The following is a 22,732-nucleotide window of genomic DNA, read 5'->3' as shown; positions in this document are numbered from 1 at the left end:
CAACTCCTTATACCCCACATGTAATCAGTCACTAAGTTTAAAAATATTCCACTAGTTGGTCCCCCCTTTCCGAGCTTACTGCTGATGCAGTAAAAACTCACCATCACTCCCTTTAACTGCAGCCTGGCTCTCCCTGGCTTCCAGTCTTGCTCTTACCACATTCCTTACCCTACTGCCTGATTGGGATTTTTACAATACAAACCTGATAATGGCCTGGTGCGGTGGCTCATGCCTGTAATCTCAGCACTTTGGGAGGACCAGGCGGGCCAATCACCTGAGGTCAAGAGTTCGACACCAGCCTGATCGACATGGAGAAAACCCATCTCTACTAAAAATACAAAATTAGCCAGACATGGTGGTGCATGCCTGTAATCCCAGCTATTTGGGAGGCTGAGGCAGGAGATTTGCTTGAACCTGGGAGGCAGAGCTTGCAGTGAGCCGAGATTGCACCATTGCACTCCAGCCTGGGCAACAAGAGTGAAGCTCCATTAAAAAATTTAAAAAATTAAAAAAAAAAAAGGATAATGTCATTCTTTCTTAGAACCCTTTAGTTATTTTTCAGTGATACAAAATAAAATCTTGACTCTTAAAGATCTTGTCCCTCCTAACTTTTCTAGACTAGTCTCCAGTTCCTTCCATTACGTCAGCAGTAGTCAATCCAGATCCATCAACACCATTGAGTCTGTGACCCAGCCTATTTTGCCTCTGGCCTGAGATCACCTTTTTCACTTCAGCTTCTTATTCAAGACACTGGAGTTTCAAACTGTTATGGGTTTTTTTGAACTCCTTTCACTGTGGTATTGTGGCACCAGTCCACACCTCTAACACAGCACTAATAACAATAGGTTGGTTTACATGTCACCTCCTCCTCCAGAATGTAAGCTCTTCTCATTAAACTTTTTATGCCCAATGCCCACAATGGCTTCGACCATAGTAGGGTTTCTTGGGTATTTAATAAATGCTTATTGAATAAACTTGGTCAGAGATTATTGTATGAGAAATATGCAGGGGAGTTGAACAATACGACCTCCAAAGTCCTTTCCAACTTAGATTTTCATTTGAGGATATCAGTCCCTTCCATATTTTTGATTATCACATCTATGTATGACTTCCAGAGCCATAATTTCAAAGCACTCAATCTGAGCTTTAGACTAAAATATCCATCTGCCTGTTACATAGTTTCACTTATTATCTAAGTTGGCATCTCAAATTCATTATGTCCAAAATTAACTTACTTTCCCACACAACTTGTTCCATCTTTCCAGTTTTTAGTATTTGTTAATGACACCATTGTCCTTTTAGGGGCTGCTGTTAAAGACAACCTAGATCTCCACTCTTTTCTCTCTAAAATAAATCACTGCATAGACCTCTGCATTCCTCTTTCCTAAAATTCTTTTTGTCGTTCCATAGGCTTACAGTCGCCATCAAATTGCTTGTGACTCTAATTAGCATTTACTTCATTCTGACTTGCGTGCTATATTTCCATCTCTGTTCCACATTTCAAGATTTCTGTAATGTTTGCAGATGATAGCAGGTGCTCAACAACTCCTTGTAGAATGGCTGAACGAAGGTTAGGACGTTAGATTTCATTGCCTTTGGGGCACGGATCTTATTTTATACTTTCGTGTTTCCCCTCCCTTCCCCGCCATAAAAAGACAGAGAAAACAGGGAACACATATATTAAAAATTGAACACTGTATCTATTATTGTAACTCGGAGTTGTTGCAACAACTGGCAGCAGTTTTAACAAAACAAACCATGCTCTGCCATTTAAAAAAAAAAAGTCCCTTAGACTCAGCTCCCAGCTAAACCCATCCAGGATCCAGGTTTCCCACCCCTTCCAGTGGCCTGATGTGTGGCTGAGGAGCAAGGAGCGCGGTGGGCCTGAGGAGCACGATGCGCAGGCGGGGGAAGTCCCGGAAGTCATTGACGAGCTCGCGGCCGCCTCCGCAGGATCAGCTTGGGCTGCAGCCCCAACAATAAAAGGCGCCGGGGCCAGGCTGGGGCCAGGCAGGGGCCGCGGGCTCCGGCGCTTGGGGGCGGGACCCGGATTGGAGGAGGCGGGAGGGACGCCTCCAAAGGCCGAAGGGGATTGGCAGAGGCAGATAAGGGGCGGTGGCGCCAGGGGAGTGGGCAGGGGAGCTGTCGGGTAGACCCAGGAGTGAGCATGCTGATTGGGTTTCGCGGAAGGAGACGAACCAGAGCTGGCCGCGGGTTGGCCGAGGCGCCGAGGGGGCGTGGCCGGCGCGCGCGGGAGGGAGCGCGAGGGAACGGGCGGCCGGCCTGCTACAGGAGCCAGAGCCGCGGGCGAGCGCGGCGAGCGGGGACCGCGAGAGGAGCGCGGCGCGGGAGGCGCGTCCCTCAGCTCCGCCGCGGCCGCCTTCCGCCACTCGAGCACTCTGCTTCCTTCCCTCCCCTCCCCTGCGCTCCGGCCCGGGGTCTCGGCGCGGGGAGCGGGGGGAAGGGACGAAGGAGGCGAGGGTGAAGCAGGGTGAGGGGCGGAAGGGTCCCGGCACGGGGCGCGGCGCGCGCTGCCTCTCGCTGTCCCGCCGCTGCGCGGTCTCCTGGTCGGGTGCCGCGGCCGGAGGCGCGCGGGGCTCCCGGGGCGCCCGCACTATGCAGGCGGACTGCCGGCCGCCGCGATGGCGAGCCGGGCGGTGGTGAGAGCCGGGCGCTGCCCGCGGTGTCCCCCAGTCCGGGCCGCGGCCGCCGCCCCCGCCTGGGCCGCTCTCCCCCTCTCCCGCTCCCTCCCTCCCTGCTCCGCCTCCTCCTCCTTCTCCATGCCTCTGTTCCTGCTGCTCTTACTCGTCCTGCTCCTGCTGCTCGAGGACGCCGGAGCCCAGCAAGGTGAGTGGTCCCCGGGGACTGAGCGGCGCGGGGAGCCTCCCTCGGGGCGCCGGGTCTCGGCCAGTGGAGGAACCTGCAGACGCTGCAGGGAGGCGTGGTGCTCTTTCGCGCGAGGCCAGACCTGGCTGGGTGCTCGCAGGGTTGAGTTGCAAGGGTCGGCTCTTGGTCGTCCGTCCCCAAGTTGGCGCGGCTTTACTTTTGGCAAGGCCATTTATTTCTCCGAGAAGAGGGACGCGAGACCCGGCTATGAGATAGTGACCCCTAAAGTTAAGCTGTACGGAGGGATGGACGCTGTAGGCAGGTTAATTCAATAGCATCTTAAACCAATTAAACGCAAGTGGTGGTAATTATCACCCTTTGTGAAAGAGCTCGGGTTCTGAAGCGAATAGTTTCTGCTTATCTCTGAATCTTGGATTCAGAACGTGTTCTTTACAATCCGTTATTGGGGCTGGTGATCTGGACTGCCTGGGTCAAACACTGGGTCTCACCCAGCTCTGCGCTGATTTGCCCAAATGAAGCGTTCCACCTTAAAAAAGTAATTCTTTCTAGAAAGTGAGGAAACTTTTTTTCCACCTGAAATTCTTGAAAAACCTATTCCATAACAAGCAAAACTGTTTATTAAATAATTATAATAGAGAATGCGGGGCTGATTTCTTTTCCCCTTTACTATTTTCCGGTAGTGTACCACAATTTTTGAATCACTTTTGAATCAGTTTTTGAACAGACTTTTCCATTGCATTTTCTATTTTATTGTAGTGGGAAGGATAAGGATTGGATTATTACATATTGCTAAAAAGAGGGTTTTTTAAAACAAAATTGTTCTTTACCTTTAAACCCAGCTTTTTGTTGGTTTGGGTTTTTTTTTTTTTTTTTTTTTTTTTTTCTGGTGAGATGGAGTCTCGCTCTGTTGCCCAGACCGGAGTGTAGTGGCACAATCTCAACTCACTGCAACCTCCGCCTCCCGGGTTCAAGCGATTCTCCTGCCTCAGCATTTCTTAGCCTCCCAAGTAGATGGGATTACAGGCGCCCGCCACCACGCCTAGCTAATTTTTGTATTTTTAGTAGAGACGGGGGTTTCATCGTGTTGGCCAGGCTGATCTCGAATTCCTGACCTCAGGTGATCCTCCTACCTCAACCTCCCAAAGTGCTGGGATTACAGGTGTGAGCCACCCTGCCCGACCAAGCCCAGCTGTATGGTGTTGTCATGGTTTTCAGTAAAGCGTGGAATCATGGCTTGTCATTAAGAAGCTGAACTTTGACAGACTTGTGGAAATATAATCTCTCTAACTATAAGGAAAAAACCTATTTGGCACACTGACCCCTTAGATGTAGCCACATTTCTCTATAGAGTAACTGAAAATGTAGATGCTTAGCATTTAGGTTTTAGATCGTCTTCTTAAATTGTTGAACCTCATCAGCGTTTAATATATGAAAGTGTGAAATCCTCTCCATTGTAGTTTCAGAACTTATGTATGTGCTTCACTCCTGGTAGTGGGAAAAGCAGGCTTATATGTATTGCTAGCACTTACGGCTTACTTTGTGGCGGGCAAGACTAGACTAAGTGGTTTGTGTTTATTACCTCCTTGAATCTTCACTACAGTCAGCTGAGATAGTTACTGTTACCCCAGCTCAAAGGTAAGGAAATTGAGACACAAAGAATATAAGGTGCATTGATGCAGGAAGGCATATTACTCCATAGGCTGAGTACTCTGTTTTGCTTGTTTCTAGATCTGGTACTGTTTGTGTCATGTTATTAAAAAAAAGTCTTGGAACAGTATGGGATCAGTTACGTCCCTTCCAAATGAGGGATTGCCTTGTTTTTAGAAAAGTCCGGTCTAATCAGACATGCAACATTACTTCATTTTTTTAAGGTTTAATATAATTTTTTTACCAGAGCATTTTAACAAATACATTTCTCTTTCACAATGTCGACTTACGTAAACATCAACACAAATAGAAATTATTCTGGTAATTAAAATGCTTTCTTTTTTGGTTCTGTTCTTCTAAATTGCTTGGGTAAATTTTGTTAAATCATTTAATATTTAATCTCTTTGTACCTCAGTTTTCTACATCATTAATATGAAAATGTATACCTATCATAGTTTAATATAAATGAAATGATAGTATGCAGGAATTTTGCAAAGGGAAAAGCTTAAAATAGCTGTAAATGATTATCATTGATCTTACTAAGTTGATAAATTAAGAGCTAATGTATACGTCATCTGAAAACTCAGGAATTATTTGAGATTTGAATTCCCTAATTTTTAAAAAATAAGTTTTTTGTCCAAACGACCCTAATGCAGGCTGTGGTGGAATTCCTTTTAAGCCAGTCTTCCTAGCTTAACAGATATTCTTTAAGGTCTGTTGATATTCCCTCACATAACCTGAAAAGAAGTCAGATTTCAAAAGGAGAAGTGTTTCAGAACACCTTTAGAATTTTTAATAATGGGGATTTCCACGTGTTGTAATGTTCAGTTACAAGGTAGTTTTTACTCTGTAAGAAGTCTTAAGAAGACTGGAAGGAAATAATAAACTGTTGACAGTTGTCTTTTGGTGGTAAAATTGCGGGACATTTCTTTATACTTTTTTAAATTTTCTGCAAATTGCATATAGTCAGAATAAAAATTAAATCGCAAAAAAGTTTTTGTTGGATTTGTTCTTCATTTGACAAATGAAGGTAGAAATGCATCTAGTATATATGTTGAGGTAGAAATGTGCTTCAGTGTCTTTTTTCTTTCTGACACCATTTGGGGTCAGAACTAGAATATATTACCTTCATTCCAATTAATGTCATACATAGCTATTCCTCAGTAGACTTTTCTGTTCACAATGACCTTTCTTTTAATTTGGCTCATAATAAAATGTATGATTAGTTTGAAAACATCGAATTTTCACAACAGATGTATTTTAACCAGTCCTGTTTCATTCATAAGTGTACAAATGTGTGTTTACCTCTATTATGTTGATATTTCAGATATGGCTTGTATTTGTGTAGAGTTCTAAGTTGGATATCAAGAAGTTCGTCTTTGAAATCTTTTTTATTTAAATTTTTTTTTCTGTAAAATGTACATCTCAAATATTTAAATTGGTGAAACTTATGCTGGTAGCATATTTGCTACCATAATAAATTTATAGAAAGTTGATGGTCTACTATGTGATTGAATTTATGTCACTGGTTTCCATTATGACTGTAGGAATTTGGGTTACTTCATCTCAGGAACTCAGCTTCCTCATTTATATCCTGGAAGACTTGCCTACTTTCTCTGTTAGAATGTAATTTAAACATGGTAAAATACCAGGAAATTAATTTTTAAAATCCATTAAGCCTGATTTGTTTAGGCCTATTAATATATAACATGTTGTGAAGATACTAGTTTTTCTTTGCTGATCTAATCTGTGAAATACAAATTAAACCTGATTTGTCAGGTTCATTCTTAAAAAGGATGATTCAGTTATTTGGTCATATTTGGAACCAATATGTGAAAAAGTTTATATTTATGCCTTTATTTGCTTGTGATGCAGGGAAATATTTTTGAACAATATTTGTAAGTTTTCAGAAAATAAAAACTTCTGTCTGCAAATAAACATTTGTAATTATTTTTCATGTTGACATGAGGTTAATTTAGAAATTTCCATTGTCTTTTCTTTGATGAAACATTAGGGCTCTTAGGCAATTTTGTTCAGAAGCAAAAAAAAAAAAAAAGCATCTTTTCTGCTGTATTTCTAATTAATTAAAAAAATAAAAATTAGAAACAGCACGCATCCCACACTTATGAATGATCAGATTTAAACGCCACATTTTTGAAACTTGTGAATGAAAAATTGATTATAAGATTGCAGGTAAATTATAGGTAGATTTCTCAGTGTTAGAAACAAAAAGAACACATTATTTTCTCTGTGGATGGTTAATTCCTTTTGAACATCTGAGCTTCATTTTAAAAGACAAACGTGAAAAAAAAATCTTAAAATGGTGGAATCTGTATAAGTACCAGTACTAGAAGTAAAATGACAAGTGAATTAATTTCCAAAAGTTCATAATCAGATCATGTATGTGAGAAAAGGCTAGATTTACATCTGAGTAGATTTTACATTTACGACTACACTTAGCAAAGCGACACTGGGAAGTGAAGCTCAGGTAGTAATGTTGGACATTAAATGAATGCATACCAGTAGACAGTTTCTGCTTCTACTTCTTGAGTAGTTGCCAGGATATGAAATGATGATGACATAACACTAAAAGGATTAGGAAAAGCTTCATAAAGATAGTGCTATTTGCTAAATGTGATTGTTGAAATATGAAGTGAGACAAGTTAGCAATTTTTCTGATGTGGCAACTTTATGACCATAGCACTTTGTATTTATTTTAAAATATTTTATAGATAACAATGATTATTATTCAAAACTAAAGACGTAGATAATTATCCACAGTTCTGTCTTCTAATCCATCAAATTATAATTTTAAATTTTCTATTACATACTCACATAGCTGCATAATCTTACGGGATTTTAATAGTGTGTTCATGTAAAATTAATTTGTAGACTAATTTAACACACATAAGCATATGTACAAAATACAGCAAGACAAAAATTTCAAAATGCAAAATTATAAGACATTCAGTATTTATGAAGTAATTTTTTTTTTTTTTTTTTTTTTTAAGACGGGGTTTCACCATGTTGGTCAGGCTGGTTTTGAACACCTGACCTCAGGTGATCCGCCTGCCTTGGCCTCCAACAATGCTCTTTCCCAGGTCTTGGACAGTTCCCAAACTTGGGCCCACATGATAATCCCCACTGTCTGCCTTCTGTGGTTCTGTACAGCTCATAGTTACAAGATTAAATCATGTGGTCATCATGATTACATCTGCCACAAATGAGGACTGGCTAATCAAATTGCCAGTGGGGATTACTACTCAGCAGACTATCGCTTTGTAGAGCTGATTTGTACAGGCAAACTCCTGCCCTTCTAATTCTTGTACAGTGTAACTCCCTCCTGCCAGAAGCCTTGTCCTTTTCCTCTTTATCAGAACACTGCTTCATTGAGGAATGTTAATTTTGTTTTGATATGCTTCATACTTCTGTGGTGCTTGTACTTTATATCTGGAAACGTGCTCAAAATGCCACTGGCTTTTACACATCTCTTTTTTCAGTTGTTTTCCAGGTGCCTTATATTCTGTTTTTTTTCAGTGACAAACTTTCTAAATGGTAGTCTGCATCCGTGCTGTACATTTTCTTAGTGACTGGCACACAGCAGACATTTGTTAAATTAATTTACTGTTTAATAATTATTGTTTAATACTTTATTGTTTGTTATTTTTATTGCAATAAAAAAGCAAGAGTTTCACTTCTGCTTTACTGAAACTGTCATTTAAACTGTCAGATTTTGATTTGTTTTGATTTTTGTTTAGTTTGAAAAACCAAGCAGCTTTGTCTATCTTCATTATTATTAGTTGTGGGATTTTTTTGTTTTGTGTTTTGTTTTGTTTTTTGCCACAGTGGTCTTTGAAAATCTGGAGGCTTTGGACTCAAGACATACCTGGATTTAAATAATAGCCTTGTTGAATTTTGACATCCACTTACCACTCTAAATGTTTTAAAATATGTAACTCATCTCTTTTTAGAATGTAATAAGGCTGGGATGGAATCTGGGTAGCAAGTAAATTCTTGTTCAATGAGTGAATCGATATGTGAAAGAAAATTTTGTTTCACTTTACTCTGCAGTTAAACTTTCCATTTTAAAATGTTTCCTTTCCACTAAGACTCACTTTTCCATCCCTCTTCCCCTTTTCCCCAGTTATTGTTCTACCCCTAGCTCAGTGAGAGGAGTCAGAGCATGCAGTAGAGGAATGTGACAGAAAGGCATGATTGTTCACAATAATTTGTTTATTAAGGGCCTCCAGCTCAACGGAACCTTAACATGGGTTTTGTGCTCTCCACCTCTCCAACCTTCTACCTATTGATATATTTCAATGTTTTTGATCCCCACTATCTCAGATCATTTTCAGGCTTATGGTTTATCTCTTCTCTCCTGACATGCCTTTGTTCCTGGCTACTCTTGGCATCCTCAAAGCCAACTTTATAGGTCTAGATATGAGGTGGACATTCTGTTGCCTGCATGGAGGAAGAGTGTTTTAGTTAGGACTTTTGAGGTTATAGAGAACGGAAATCCATAACTGCTTAAGGTAGAAGGAGAAAGTATTGGGAGGATTGTGAGGTAACTGACAGAATTTTTGTTAAAACCGAACCAACCTAAGTCAAGGAGAAAGCAGGAATGCAGCTAGACTTCAGGAACCAAGGACTCAGCTTAGTTCTTCTCTCTTGCTTCAGTCTGGCTTTCTCTCTGTGGAAGGAATCATGGCTGCTGGCAATCCCCAAGGCTTCCAGTTTTAACATGGAGAGATTCTGGATTTTCCCTGTTGTACAGGATCCAGTAATTGGAGGAAAGGGTGAGCTGGCCTCATGTTGGCCTAGTGTGAGTCAGTACCCACTCTTGGACCAGTCAAATAACCAAGGGGCATGAGGTCATATAAAGCTGTTGGGAAACTGCAATGTACATCTCAGAGAACGATAAGGTGGAGTACTAGCTAAACAGAGGCATCCTCTTCTAGGAGAAAGGGTGTTAATTTATAAGGAGTGCGCCGTATTTTAAAGAAGTTCTCATTGAACTTTTACGTTTATCCTGGGAGTTGGGTGATGGTATCCTCCTCCACGAGGTAGTCGCATCCTCACCAGGGTACTGGTTAGGGTATGTAGGCTTGTGGAGGTTAAGGGCTCAGGATCTCTAAAACTGGCATGCCCGGAATTTGAATCTAAGTCGGTTGGACTCCAAAGCCTATGTACTTTCTAATGTGTTAGTTGTCTATTATAACATTAGTTTGGGTTTCTCATTCAACAGCATGTGTTAGGAGCCTTGTATGTTTTGTTTCTGTGTGTATGCTGACAAAGGTGAATAGAATGCTTTGCTTTCCTAACAGAATTTTACAGGTTGGTATGGTAAACTGACATAAATATGCATAATTAAGCATATTAAGTACAGAAAGAGATTATTATTACGGAAATAGGGAGAAAGACCAGGAGCTTCAGAAAGGTTTCACAGAGAAAATAACATCGAGTAGGTATTTGCTAGGTGGATAAAAGGAGGAGGAGGGACATTATTCTTGGCAGAGCGGAATGTCAAGTGCAGTGACACAGAGGTGAGAGCATGGAGCAGGTGGGGAGTCACCTGTAGTTCAGGACTGTGGAACAAAGAGGTTGTGGGAAAAGTGAGGAGATGAGACCAGAAAGGGAATCAGGGGCCAGATTAAGACTTTGTATCCTGGCCGAAGAGTTTGAACTTTGTTGTATCGTCAGTGGAAAACAGTTAAAGAATTTCTAAATAAGGGACCTACATGACCCAGTTAGTATTTAAGAAACTCTGGCTGGAGTGTGGACAGTGGATTAGAGGAAGGAAACACAGAAAGTGGGGAAACCTGTTGGAGAACTTTGCAAGGGCCTGCACTTGTTCAGAGGGACTAAATTTAGAGCTGCTAAGGAGATAGAAAATATAAAATACAGGCCGGGCACGGTGGCTCACGCCTGTAATCCCAGCACTTTGGGAGGCTGAGGCGGGCGGATCACGAGGTCAAGAGATCGAGACTATCCTGGCCAACATGGTGAAACCCCGTCTCTACCAAAAATACAAAAAATTTAGCTGGGCATGGTGGCACTCGCCTGTAACCCCAGCTACTCGGGAGGCTGAGGCAGGAGAGTTGCTTGAACCCAGGAGGCAGAGGTTGCAGTGAGCCGAGGTCGCGCCACTGCACTCCAGCCTGGCATCTGGTGACAGAGTGAGACTCTGTCTCAAAAAAAAAAAACAGTATAAAATATAATGACCAGTTAAATTTGAGAGAGCCAAAAGTCAGTTTATAATGTTGAGATTTTTCATTCTGGAGAATCTTCCTCGTCCTGCTTTCCACTTCTCTCATTCACCAGGATTTCTGCCTAGCTAACTGTGCACTCACGCTCTCTGTCTCTCTCTCTGTCTCTCTGTCTCTGTCTCTCTGAAGAACTCATTACTTAGTACTCATCATCCCTGAAATGACTCTCTCAGTCTTACTCCCTAGATTGTAAACACTGTAAGGACAAGGGCCTTGCTTGACATTCTTACTGTTCTTCCTGCTACCTAGTAGCACACTGCTAGGCATGTGGAGGTTTTTCATTGAATGCGTAGGACATGTGAAGTTTCAAATGCTGCAGAACTTCTGCAAAAGTTCTTAATATGTCTATAGATACGATTGAAGACTTTGGAGCTTTCTCCATTTGGTGATAACTGAAGTCAAGGAGTAGGTGAGATTGCCCATGTAGAGTACAGAGTAGGGAAAGAACTCAGAACAGCAGCATCAACAGGCAGTAGTACCAGGGTTACATATAGTTAAGGTGTCTGTGAGATGCAGTTGGAGGGGTAAAGGAACTAAGACATGGGAAGAGAGTTTTAAGAAGGAGGGAGGGGAGATGTGAAGGAAGGGAGAAGGAAGTGAGAGAAAGAAGTACCAGCAATGCCAGATGCTGCAGAAGGTCACGAGAGATAAGGATGGAAAATTCTTCATTGGCTTTTGGCAGCTCAGAAAGTGACTGCTTTAGTGAAAAGTTTCACTGGATATGCAGATCTGTGTATTTGTTTCCTAGGGCTGTGTAACAAAGTACCACAAACTTAGATGACTTAAATTTATTGTCTCACAGTTATGGAGGCTAGAATTCTGACATTAGGGTGTGCAGAGGGCCGTGCTCTTTCCTAAGACTCTAGAGAAGGATCTTACCTCTTTCTAGCTTTTGGTGATTGCCACCCTTAGCATTCCTTGGCTTGTAATGCATCACTCCAATCTCTGCCTCTGTGGTTACATGTGGTTCTCCCTGCATCTGTGTCTAAACTTTGCTCCGCTTAGAAAACACCAGTTGTTGGATTAGGGCCTAGCCTAAATCCAGAATGACCTCATTTTAACTTGATTACATTTGCAAAGCCCATTTTCCAGATAAGGTCACATTTGTAGGTACCAAAAATTAGGACTTGAGCATATCTTTTTGAGGCATGCAATTCAACCTGCAACAGTCTTGAAGTTGAATTGGCAGTGCATTGACATTAGAACAGGAGACAAAGAAGTAAGACATCAAGCATAGGCAACTAAAGAAACCTCTATGTATAAGAAGGAAAAAGTGAGAAAAAAGATGGTAGATGTGGAGTGGTGAGGGGACACCAGGCGGAAAGAGGTTTTTTGTGTTTTTAGTTGTTGCCTGTAGCGTTTTCAAGTTTGTAAAACTGCAGATCCAAGGCTCCACTGAAGAGCTACATTACAGGTTATAATTTGCAAAAAAAGGCAAAATCATGATTGTCATGCAAATATAAGATGAACACACCAATTACTTTGTTCAGTTCATTCATTAATGAGGGAATCAGCAAAATGGTAAAACTGTCCATAGAGTGTTTGAGAAGCTAGGTGTTTATAGGCAATGTTAGGATATGATTGCTAAGTTAGATGGCCAAAACTGATTAATGGCCAGCAGGGCTTTAAACTGTTACCTTGAGGTTATTTTTTCAACTATGCAGAAATTATATACATCTTTGCCAAACAGCAGTCTGTAAGTTAACACGTAACCAAGACTGCAACCTTTAGTCAGCATTAGATAGCAAGTGGTAATTATTTTCCTCTGTAACTTTGAGTGGCTTTTGCTTTTTCTGACATTTAAAGGATGTGCTGCATACTACTTCTTTTTTTTTTTTAATCCTATTTCCACGTTTCAGGTCATTTTTCTGACATACATGTTAGAATCCATGGAGGTGGAAATAGGAGCCTGAGAACCTTTGATTAGCCTGTAGTGATTCTAACCTTGACTTGACTTTGAGTACCTCCAAATAAGAGAATACTGAGTGGCTTTGAGTGCCATCTGAGGCTGGAACCCATTGCTTCTAATGACACTCATCTTCTGGGTTTTGTGAGTTTTTTCTCTTTCTATAGTGCTCAACTCTTTCACAAAGAGAGATTATTTAATGATCTAGGGTGGCGCTTTTGCCAGGCAGATAGATGCTTAAGAAGAATACAGTGGCTAGGAAGCGAAGGTACCAGAAAGAGTGTAGTTAATATATTGGACATGAGGCCCAGACTAGGCAGAGAAAGAAATGAGACTAGGATCAGCTTAATAGTTGGAGAGAAAAGAGAGAAATTCAGTTCACAGAAAGTATGCAGTGGGCGTAAGAGAGCTGCAAGTTCAGGAGACTGTAACCAGAAGTGTGAGATGTTGAAGTTTTTAAGATTTCAGAATTGAGAGTAGTTTCCAGTAATGGCAAAAATAAAGACCAGGTTGTGGTCCTGAGAGTGAGTTACTGAACTACAGTAGAGGTCACTGGGGAGATGAGTGATCATTACTTTCTCATAAATTTATACTTTCTGCAAGACACTAGAAGCTTTAAAGCTGCTGTAAATTTAAATTTCCTAAAATAATGTGCCATTGTTCTCTTAACTTCGGCCAGATTGCAGCCAAGTGTACTGGGTCAATAAACAGTGGGCAAAAGCTGTCCTCGTCTTTTATGACAATAATAGTACTCACAAATATTTATTGAGCACATTGCTATGGCTTAGGACCTTGACACCAGTTGTTTTCATGTGGTATGTCGTTTAAATTTTACGCTTGGTAGCTTGAATTGTTAATATTCCCATTTTACCCCCGGCAAAACAGAGATTTAGCAGCAATAAGTAACCTTTTCAAGGTCATAGTGACTGTTAGGACATTTAAATTAATTGTATGACTCCTGTTTAACCATTGCATTCTAGGTAGAGTATGTGCATGGTGGAGTTGAAGAGGATTTATGTATAGCTCACATTCCTTCATGTTACTCAGTTTTGTAGATTACGGTACATGCAGAGATGAGTTGGAGCTTAAAAAAGAATGAAGCTGGGGCAATGTCTTTTTTGACAAATTGTCACACTGTGACGCTCTTTGGTCTCTGAATGCATGTGCGTCTTATGCAGTATTTTAAAAATTAAATAAATGAGCTATCAAGCCATAAAAAATCATGGAGGAAGCTTCTTTCTGCTAAGTGAAAGAAGCCAATCCAAAAAGGCTACAGACTGTATGATTCCAACTATATGATGCTCTGGAAAAGGCAAAACTAGAGAGACCCTAAAAAGAGCAGTGGTTGCCAGGGTTTGGTGGGGAGGGAAAGATGAGGAGGTGGAACATGGGATTTTTAGGGCAGTGAAACTACTCTGTATGAGACTGTAGTCGTGGGTACATGTCATATATTCGTCCAGACCGATAGAATGTACACCAGGGGTGAACCCTATTATGAACTGTGGACTCGGAGTGATAATGATGTCAGTATAGGTTCATCAGTGTTAATAAATCTATCAGTTTAGTCTGGAATGTTAATAATGAAGGAGGCTATGCAAGTGTAGGGACAAGGGATATATGACAAATATCTGTTCGTTCTACTCAGTTTTATGATGAACCTAAAACTACTTTAAAAAGTGAAATATGTTTAAAATACTAAGTTTATGTTATATATATTTTACCACAATTTAAAAACTAGGGATACAGAAAGAGATATACTTTGTGAACACGAAAGAAAACTGGAGTTGCTGTATTAATTTCAGACAAAACTTCAGAACAAGGAAAATTACCAGGGTTAAAAAAAAAAAGGCATTAAAAAATTAAGTGAAATTAAAGTAGTACCTTGAGTTATTTGAGATTTGTAGTGATGCAGCTCAATAAACCTCACAATTATAAGGTTGATATATTACTTCTGGTCTAAAATAATAATTTAAAACTTTGTTGTAACCAAATGAAATCAGATGTATTAGTTAATAGTTGCAGCTTACTCTTCTGAGCACTTTTCTGTTCCCTAAGAGCTCCATGCTTTTTCATTTTAAGATCTCACAGATGTATTATGTGACAGAAGTGACACTTACTTAGAGCAAGTATACTGACTCACCAGTTCACCAAAAAAAAAAAAACCAAAAAACTTGAAACCTCATTGGAAAAGTTTAAATCTTTTAAATCTTTGCTCTGCATTTTTGGTATATTTATGCAAGCATATCCTGCATTTGTATTTGCTGTTAAAGCAAATAATTTTGGAAATCACAATGTTCATATTATTAAAATTCAGTTATATATATATAAGAATATAATTAATACAACTTATTAGTAATATGGCTAAAATCTGGGGGTGGCTGGAAGGTCATATGGAGTCAGCATCACAAACAATGTACTTAAACAAAAAATACACTTGATTTGGAGCTTAATTAGAGTGGCCTAAAAAAGCATGCATTCTTTGTTATATTAAGTCGTTGTCATTTAAATATGTTTAATTTCTTTCTCTTTTCTCTAGGGATAAGTAGTAAAAAAAAAAAAAGTTCTTTTCCTGGAATAATAACAAAATTTGTATCTGGCTGAACACATCTGACCTTATACTCTTCAGAGGAAGTGAACACATGTTCTATGGGTAATTCCCTAGATAAATGTGCAGCCAAACAAAGAAGCAATAAGATCAAATTCCAGTGTTTTGTCTTCATTGAAATAAAATTAAAATTCAAAAATTACGTTAACAGGCTGCTACCCTTTGTGATCAGTCATAGTCTGGTGGAGACCATGTGGGGAAGGAGGAGGAGAAAGAGAAGCTGTCATTGATAGTGCTGGTGGAGTTTGGAGGATCGAAAGTTGGTGAAGTTGGAGTTGTTGGTGAGAATGTATGGATTGGTCCTGTGAACGTTGTTTTTCCAGTAGTAGGTATGCTCTTTGTCAATTCTGCCTTGTGAGAATGAGTAATAGTAGGTGATGTAGCCTGGTCACAGATCATTATTCTTCCCTGTGTACAGAGCTACTCAGAATTCACAGCAGTCAGGAATGATCACCGTTAGCTCGCTTTCCCTCCTAATGTTAAGATCTCCTGACCCAGAAAAAAATATCATTTGAGGTCTGTAGACTAACAAAAATAATCTTTCTTCTTTAATGTAAATAAAAATAAAGCATTCCATTTACTTTTTTAAAAATTGGAAAGTGGGAACATAAAACTCTTTAGTTTAACTGCCGGTCTTTGGGGGAAAACTGTTCCCTTAGTGACTAGAACAGCATTACCCTTTGGGCCAAATGGAACCTAGCCAAGAGTTAAACCAGATCTTGTTTTCTGAGATACTCTAGCTTTGACTCTAAGTCAGTACTTAACCTCAGCACTATTCACTGTTAAAGTTGATTATTCTTTGTTCTGGGGGACTGTCCTGTACATAACATATTTTAGCAGCTTTTCTGGTCTCTACCTACTAGATGCCAGTAACACCCCTCCCCCTCCAGTTGTGACACCGAAAAATGTCTCAAGACACTGCCAAATGGGAGGTAAAATTGCTTCTGTGGGGTTCTCTTCCCCTCTGTCCTGCAACCCCCCTTTTGAGAATCACTACCCTTAAGTGTATTAGATAATTGGTTGATCAAGAATGTTTTCCCAATTTTAGTTCTACTTTTAAATATTTTGTTGTATTTTAAGTATCTTGGCGTATCTTATGTAAAAATAAATGGGAAACACATTAGTAATTTAGGGGTGAAAACGAGAACAAGGTCTTTCCTTGATTTGCAGATTCAGCGTTAAGACCTTTGCCTGCCTAGCACACAGTGTTTTTCAGATTGCAGCTGGGGACCTATTAGGGGGTCATGAAATACTTTAGTGGGTCATGAGCATGCATACAGGCTGTATAGGGTCACAATGTAAAAGGTATTTCTTTTGGAATAAGAGAAAAACATATGAATATATATATGCCTAGCCTTCCCTTTTGAACTGGAATCTTCTAAACATATACTTCATAGCAGTAGGTGTTCAGTTAAGCTATTTACAGTCAGGTTAAACTTGTCAAATATTTTTGAGATACAAAACATTCAAACTTGTTCATTGCTGTAGATTGGAGACCTGTTGTTAACTTTAGTTTCTGGTGCACATCATCTTGCTTGCAAGAGGAAGAAGCTCCAGACTCCATCACATATTTTAGAACATTCTTGGCACATTACTTGTGGACTGTTCCTGCCCTCCCCCTACACAAGGTTATGAAAAAATACAACTCTGTTACTATTTTCTTCATCTGCATGCATGCAAAAGTCCTGTTTTTTATCAGTTAATATTTCTTTTGTTAACTTTTGTAGAAATTATCCTTTGTGTTGCAAAGGGCAATAAATGTTTTGTGTATTTATTTAGAATCAAACATGAGCATAAGACATTTAAAAATTACTCCTAACATTCTGCTTGTACTCTTTGTAAAATTCAATTTTAAGTGACAACCTCAAGTTGAATAATAGCCTATGGGGTATACCTTAAGTGTGACAATCTGCCACTGCAAAGTCGTAGACATTACTAGAAAAGCTTTCATCTTTTGTAGCAAGTATTAGCACTATATTATTCTTAAAAATAAGATAGTAGAAGGTTCTGTTAGAGCCCTCTGTGTTGATACTGAGTTTGAAACTCAGCACTGTCACTTCTAATAGAGTTTTTTTTTTTTTTTTTTTTTGAGACGGAGTCTCGCTCTTGTTACCCAGGCTGAAGTGCAATGGCGCGATCTCGGCTCACCGCAACCTCCGCCTCCTGGGTTCAGGCAATTCTCCTGCCTCAGCCTCCTGAGTAGCTGGGATTACAGGCACGCGCCACCGTGCCCAGCTAATTTTTTTGTATTAATAGAGACGGGGTTTCACAATGTTGACCAGGATGGTCTCGATCTCTCGACCTCGTGATCCACCCGCCTCGGCCTCCCAAAGTGCTGGGATTACAGGCTTGAGCCACCGCGCCCGGCCTTCTAATAGAGTTTTAGTGTAAGTTCTGTACTATTCCAAAAGGTGATTTATGTATAACTCTTTTGAAAGACAAAATGCTATTATTTTAAAAGGATATATTCATCATCCTACTAAAAGGAGATCTATTTGAATCTCATTGTTATGGAATGCTGAACAATACAATTGGAGCAGCTACTGAAACTTCTAAATGAACATTAATTTTTCCTTCTGGGTGCTCAGTAAAAACAAAATACAAACGTTCTGATAAAGAGTGCAAATATTTCATTTTTACAAATATGTTGTTATTTAAGTTTCTGTATCTAGCTGCTGAATAAATTTCTGGAGCAAATAATGCTGCTGCCAAGATGTGAAGGTCATTTTTTTCTCATCTTTAATAAGCCATTAAACTGTTACTTCTCCCTTATTCTATAGGGAAAAAAATAAGGTATGCAGGAGGGACTAGTAAAAAATCAAATTTCAGTAAATATATAATTGAACTTCATTAAATGTTGCTTTAATGACTTCAAGAAGGAGTGCCTTGTAGTCTGTAATACAGTCAGTAATCTACATACTTGTTAGTACGTATTTGGTATATTTTAGAAATAATCAGCTTCTCACAGATATTTTAGTTCATGATTTATAAATTGTTGAAGCTGATCATTTATTTTTATATTTTACATTCATTTTTTGAACAATTACTCTAAGTTGCTGTTCTTCTGAAGATTGCATTTTTCATAATATATGTGTGTGTATTTAATGACTACTAATTTATATTTACTTTTATTTGTTCAGAATTGAAATCTCCTTGAACTTATATAGGTAACCGCTGATTGTTTTGACCTAACTTGACTTCTCTTGGCTCCTGTGATAGGTATACTAAGAACGATGTCAGTTCTTGTGATTTGTTAAAGGATACAAAGTTACAGCTAGATAGGAGGAATCTACCACTGCAGGGTGGCTTTAGTTAACAATATTATGTAGTTTCAGGTAACACAAACAAATGATAAAGGTTTGAGATGATTCATTTGCTAATTGCCCTGATCCGATCCCTATACATTGTATTTATCAGAGCATCACTGTGAACCCCATGAGTATGTACAATTATTTGTCCATTTAAAAAATTAAAATAGAGGCTGGGCGCGGTGGCTCACGCCTGTAATCCCAGCACTTTGGGAGGCCGAGGGGGGTGGATCACGAGGTCAAGAGATCGAGACCATCCTGGTCAACATGGTGAAACCTCATCTCTACTAAAAATACAAAAATTAGCTGGGCGTGGTGGCGCGCGCCTGTAGTCCCAGCTACCCGGGAGGCTGAGGCAGGAGAATTGCTTGAACCTGGGAGGCAGAGGTTACGGTAAGCTGAGATCGCGCCATTGCACTCCAGCCTGGGTAACGAGCGAAACTCTGTCTCAAAAAAGAAAAAAAAAATTAGAACGTATGGGTGGTATAAACTATTTGATGTCATATTTTTAAATCTTCACAAAAAATCATTATTATAGTGTAAGTTAAAGATGTGAGAATAATTTATCATTCTTTTAACTTTTTTTTTAAAGGTGATGGATGTGGACACACTGTACTAGGCCCTGAGAGTGGAACCCTTACATCCATAAACTACCCACAAACCTATCCCAACAGCACTGTTTGTGAATGGGAAATCCGTGTAAAGATGGGAGAGAGAGTGCGCATCAAATTTGGTGACTTTGACATTGAAGATTCTGATTCTTGTCACTTTAATTACTTGAGAATTTATAACGGAATTGGAGTCAGCAGAACTGAAATAGGTAGGACTTTTTTTTGTAAATGTACATGTAAATACATCATTGCCTCAATTATGTATTTTTTGATATTAACATTAAATAACCGTGCACGTAAGGTGCTGTGTGGGAAATTATTGAATATGTGTGGGAATTTTGAATTGGAATCTTTTGGGAAGAGAAGACTCTTGTCTATTTCCTTTTATACTTTCCTAATAAACACATATTGGTACCATTTCCCAAGATGCCACTGTACTGCTAAGAAGGAGGAAATTAATTATCTCTTTTTTTAATATGTTTTTCTTTCATAGTTTTAGTTGCAGTTGAAGAATAAAAATGTAATTCACGCTTAGGAGACAGTATAGCATGGTGATTTAAAGTATGGGTTTTGGATCCAAACTTCCTGGGATTGAAGCATAACTCTCATCAGCTTGATGTGTGATTTTGGCCAGATTACCTGACCTCTCAGTTTTTTCCCTTGTAAAAAATACAGGGAATGAACTAGTATGGGTAACATGCTTTGAACAGTGAACACTACTTAACACATAATATCTGCTTAGTAAACGTTAGTTGCCATTGTTGTTGTTCTTGATTAAGAGCAGTGGTTCTCAATTATAGCTGCATATTAGAGCCCCCCAAGCAGTAAACAATACCATAAACCCAGTTACCATCCTAGACCAGTTAGGTGGAACCCAGGTCTCAGTATCTTAAAAGCTTCCTGAGAAAATCTCTTTTGCAGTAAAGGTTAAAAACCTTTGATTTAGGTGTCAGTACTTTTCTTAAGCAAGAAAGATGAAAAAATTTGTAAAGCTTTTTAGGTGAACTAACATTATAAAATTAAGAATTCTCTGTAAGTTTATTTAGAAACATTTTAATACTATACTGTGTTCAGCCTCCATCTCTAGCCAAATCCTTCATTATCTCTTCTTTACTTTTTGGCCTCTTATCTACCAGAGGAAAAATTCCTGCCCTATTTCCCAGGCTGCTGAATGATAAACTTTGGTGTTTCTCAGTCACCTCTCAGTAAACGTGGTGGCTTGAGCATCGTGTGCATGTTACATGAATATATGGTGTTGAACAAGGTTTTAAGAACACAAATCGCCTGAGGATGTAGAAAACTATGGTAATATTAATCCTAATAGAAGACAACTGGATAGTAAATGTCTCCTGCAGATGCAGTAGAGAGCAGACAGTAACACCTGAGCGTTCTTTAAACAACAGTGAGAAAAGGTGAACCACAGTTTGGTCACGCCTCTAACACTTTACAGGAAGTAAGGGAGATAGAGAAATACATTCTATTGACTATAAGGACTAAATTCAGGATATAAGAAATTCCATAGAACAAATGACCTAGTTTCTTCAACATATAAATAGCATTAGAAAAAATAGGAGGAGGGGGAAGGGAAGTGGTCTACATTGCGACACATCTTCCTAAAGTAATATGTAGACTTTGCTTGGATCTTGATTTAAGCTAACCTCTAAAAGTATTTTTAAGATTATCAGAGAAAGGTGAAGCATTGGGCATTCAATGATAGTAAAGAATGTTTTAGATGTAGTGATGTTAAAATTGTTTTTAAGTTCTGATTTGTTAGAGACATTCTGAAGTTCAAGTGTCTAGGATTTATTTTTAAGTATTCCAGAAATAGGAACAAGGATAGGAGAAACAAGGGCATATTGGTAGAGTTGAGTAATGGGCAGATGGGAATTGTTACACCCTCTTCTTTCTACTTTTGTGTAATTTTGAAAATTCCAGTAAAGAAAAGTGGTCTTCTTAAAATAAGGCAGGAGAATTATATATTTAGACAATTCACAGTGGCACTGTTGCTAGAGAGGAAGAGTGGCATGGGGAATATTTTGAGCACAGGTTTTAAATCACTCACTGGGTTCTGGTCAAAGCTCCAGGAGTTACTTGCTGAGAGTCCTTTTTCTACCAACTGTTGAACCTGCTCAGACTTCACACTCAGTTTCTGTACAGTCTGAAGGTTAAATGAAGTAATATGTTGCAGTGTTTGGTGTAATAGGTATTTAATAAATCTCAGCTTTCCTTCATTTCCATTGCTTTGTCCTATTCTCTCTTCTCATGGGTGAATGGAAAGCTGCAGCAAGGTCAAGGAGCCTGAGTGATGATGGTTCCAGTTGGGCTTCAGGTTGTACCCACCCTTCTCCCATCACACCTGCCATATACCCACTGGTCCTCCATTTGGTAGCAGCCTATGGTTAGTGGTAGAAAAGTTTCTTAACATATTGCAGAGAGATAAAGATAATTCAAGAATAGGCATTTAACATTCCATTTAAGATAGGTCTGCAGAGAATTAGAGGACAGAAACAAATACATAGTGGGCATTAAGATTTCAGTGATAATGGTACGGAATCTTTTTTTTTTTTCCCTCCTGTATCATCTTTTCTCAGTGCCCCTTTAGAAAACAGGCATTAAAAGAGAAGAAAGTTCATTGGTCTCTCTGTGTTTCTGATGTTCATATGTTTAAAGTGTATGGGCTATTTCCTGGGATGTTTGTCAGATGCTTCCTCATGATGAGATTCCAGTGACAGACTTTTAGCAAGAATGTCATAGAAGCGATGTTCTCAGTGTATCGTATGATGGAACATGAGATTGATTTGTCCCATTACTGGTGCTGTGAACGTTGATATTCTGGCTAAGGTGATGTCTCCCAGGTTTCTACACTGTAACTGTCCTGCTCTTTATAATCGATACGTGTCTGATGGAGAGACTTTTTTAAATGATGGAAATATTCTGTTACTCACTAAACTTATACCCACTAGATTTGGCATAATCTTTTATGAGTCAATTATGATTTTCTAATTTCATTATTCCTTCTATATCTACTAGGTTTTTTCCTACTAAAAACAGGATCTTTCTCTTCTCTCCCATTTGTTTATATCAGTGGGAATTCAGTGAATTCCTATGTTAGGCTATCACTTATCACCCTTTACTGTCATTATTTTGGTGCTCAGATTGTCCCAAATTTCCAGTGGGAGCTACTTCAAGCCAGCTCCCTTGTCCTTTGGTGATATCCTCATTATTCTTTGAGTACTTCTTTATGTTCTGGCACAGAATATTCTAGATTTATCTTGTGCTTGCCTTGCCCCAGCCCTGGAATCAGCCATTTCTTCAAGAAATCCTGGTTCTTTTTAGTGGAGAATGGTATTAGAAGTCAATGTGTGGCTACTAGGTTTAGCCCGATGAACTACCATATGCCCTATCAACAGACAGATTTAGTAAATAGACATTTGTATATACATATGTATATACATGTACCTGTGTTATTTTTTATATTTATCTGCCTGTATTAAACAGCATGAGTTTATGCTGATACATTTAATACTAATCCAACATTACAG

General features: G+C 39.4%; 1 protein-coding gene across 4 annotated transcripts in view; it reads left to right on the top strand.

The window, feature by feature from the left end:
- The first annotated feature begins 2,642 nt into the window (after positions 1-2,642).
- Positions 2,643-22,732, top strand: part of DCBLD2 (discoidin, CUB and LCCL domain containing 2) — a 117,457-nt gene continuing 97,367 nt past the window's right edge. Inside the window, exons 1-3 of one of the 4 annotated variants that reach the window (XM_021667014.2) lie at positions 15,468-15,600; positions 16,135-16,203; positions 19,172-19,399. In XM_021667014.2, coding sequence (XP_021522689.1) covers positions 16,197-16,203; positions 19,172-19,399 — 235 coding nt within the window. In that variant the 5' untranslated portion in view covers positions 15,468-15,600; positions 16,135-16,196. Of the gene's footprint in view, positions 2,848-15,467; positions 15,601-16,134; positions 16,204-19,171; positions 19,400-22,732 lie in introns of those variants that run through there. The other 3 variants (XM_021667012.2, XM_021667015.2, XM_021667013.2) reach the window with 3 other exon arrangements.

This window comes from Aotus nancymaae, unplaced genomic scaffold, assembly GCF_030222135.1.
Source record: "Aotus nancymaae isolate 86718 unplaced genomic scaffold, 86718_ANA_hifiasm-v0.15.2.pri h1tg000011l, whole genome shotgun sequence".
In the NCBI taxonomy this organism is placed as follows: Eukaryota; Metazoa; Chordata; class Mammalia; order Primates; family Aotidae; genus Aotus; species Aotus nancymaae.
Note: the sequence above shows the minus strand (reverse complement) of the source record. Positions and strands in the feature narration are given on the sequence as shown.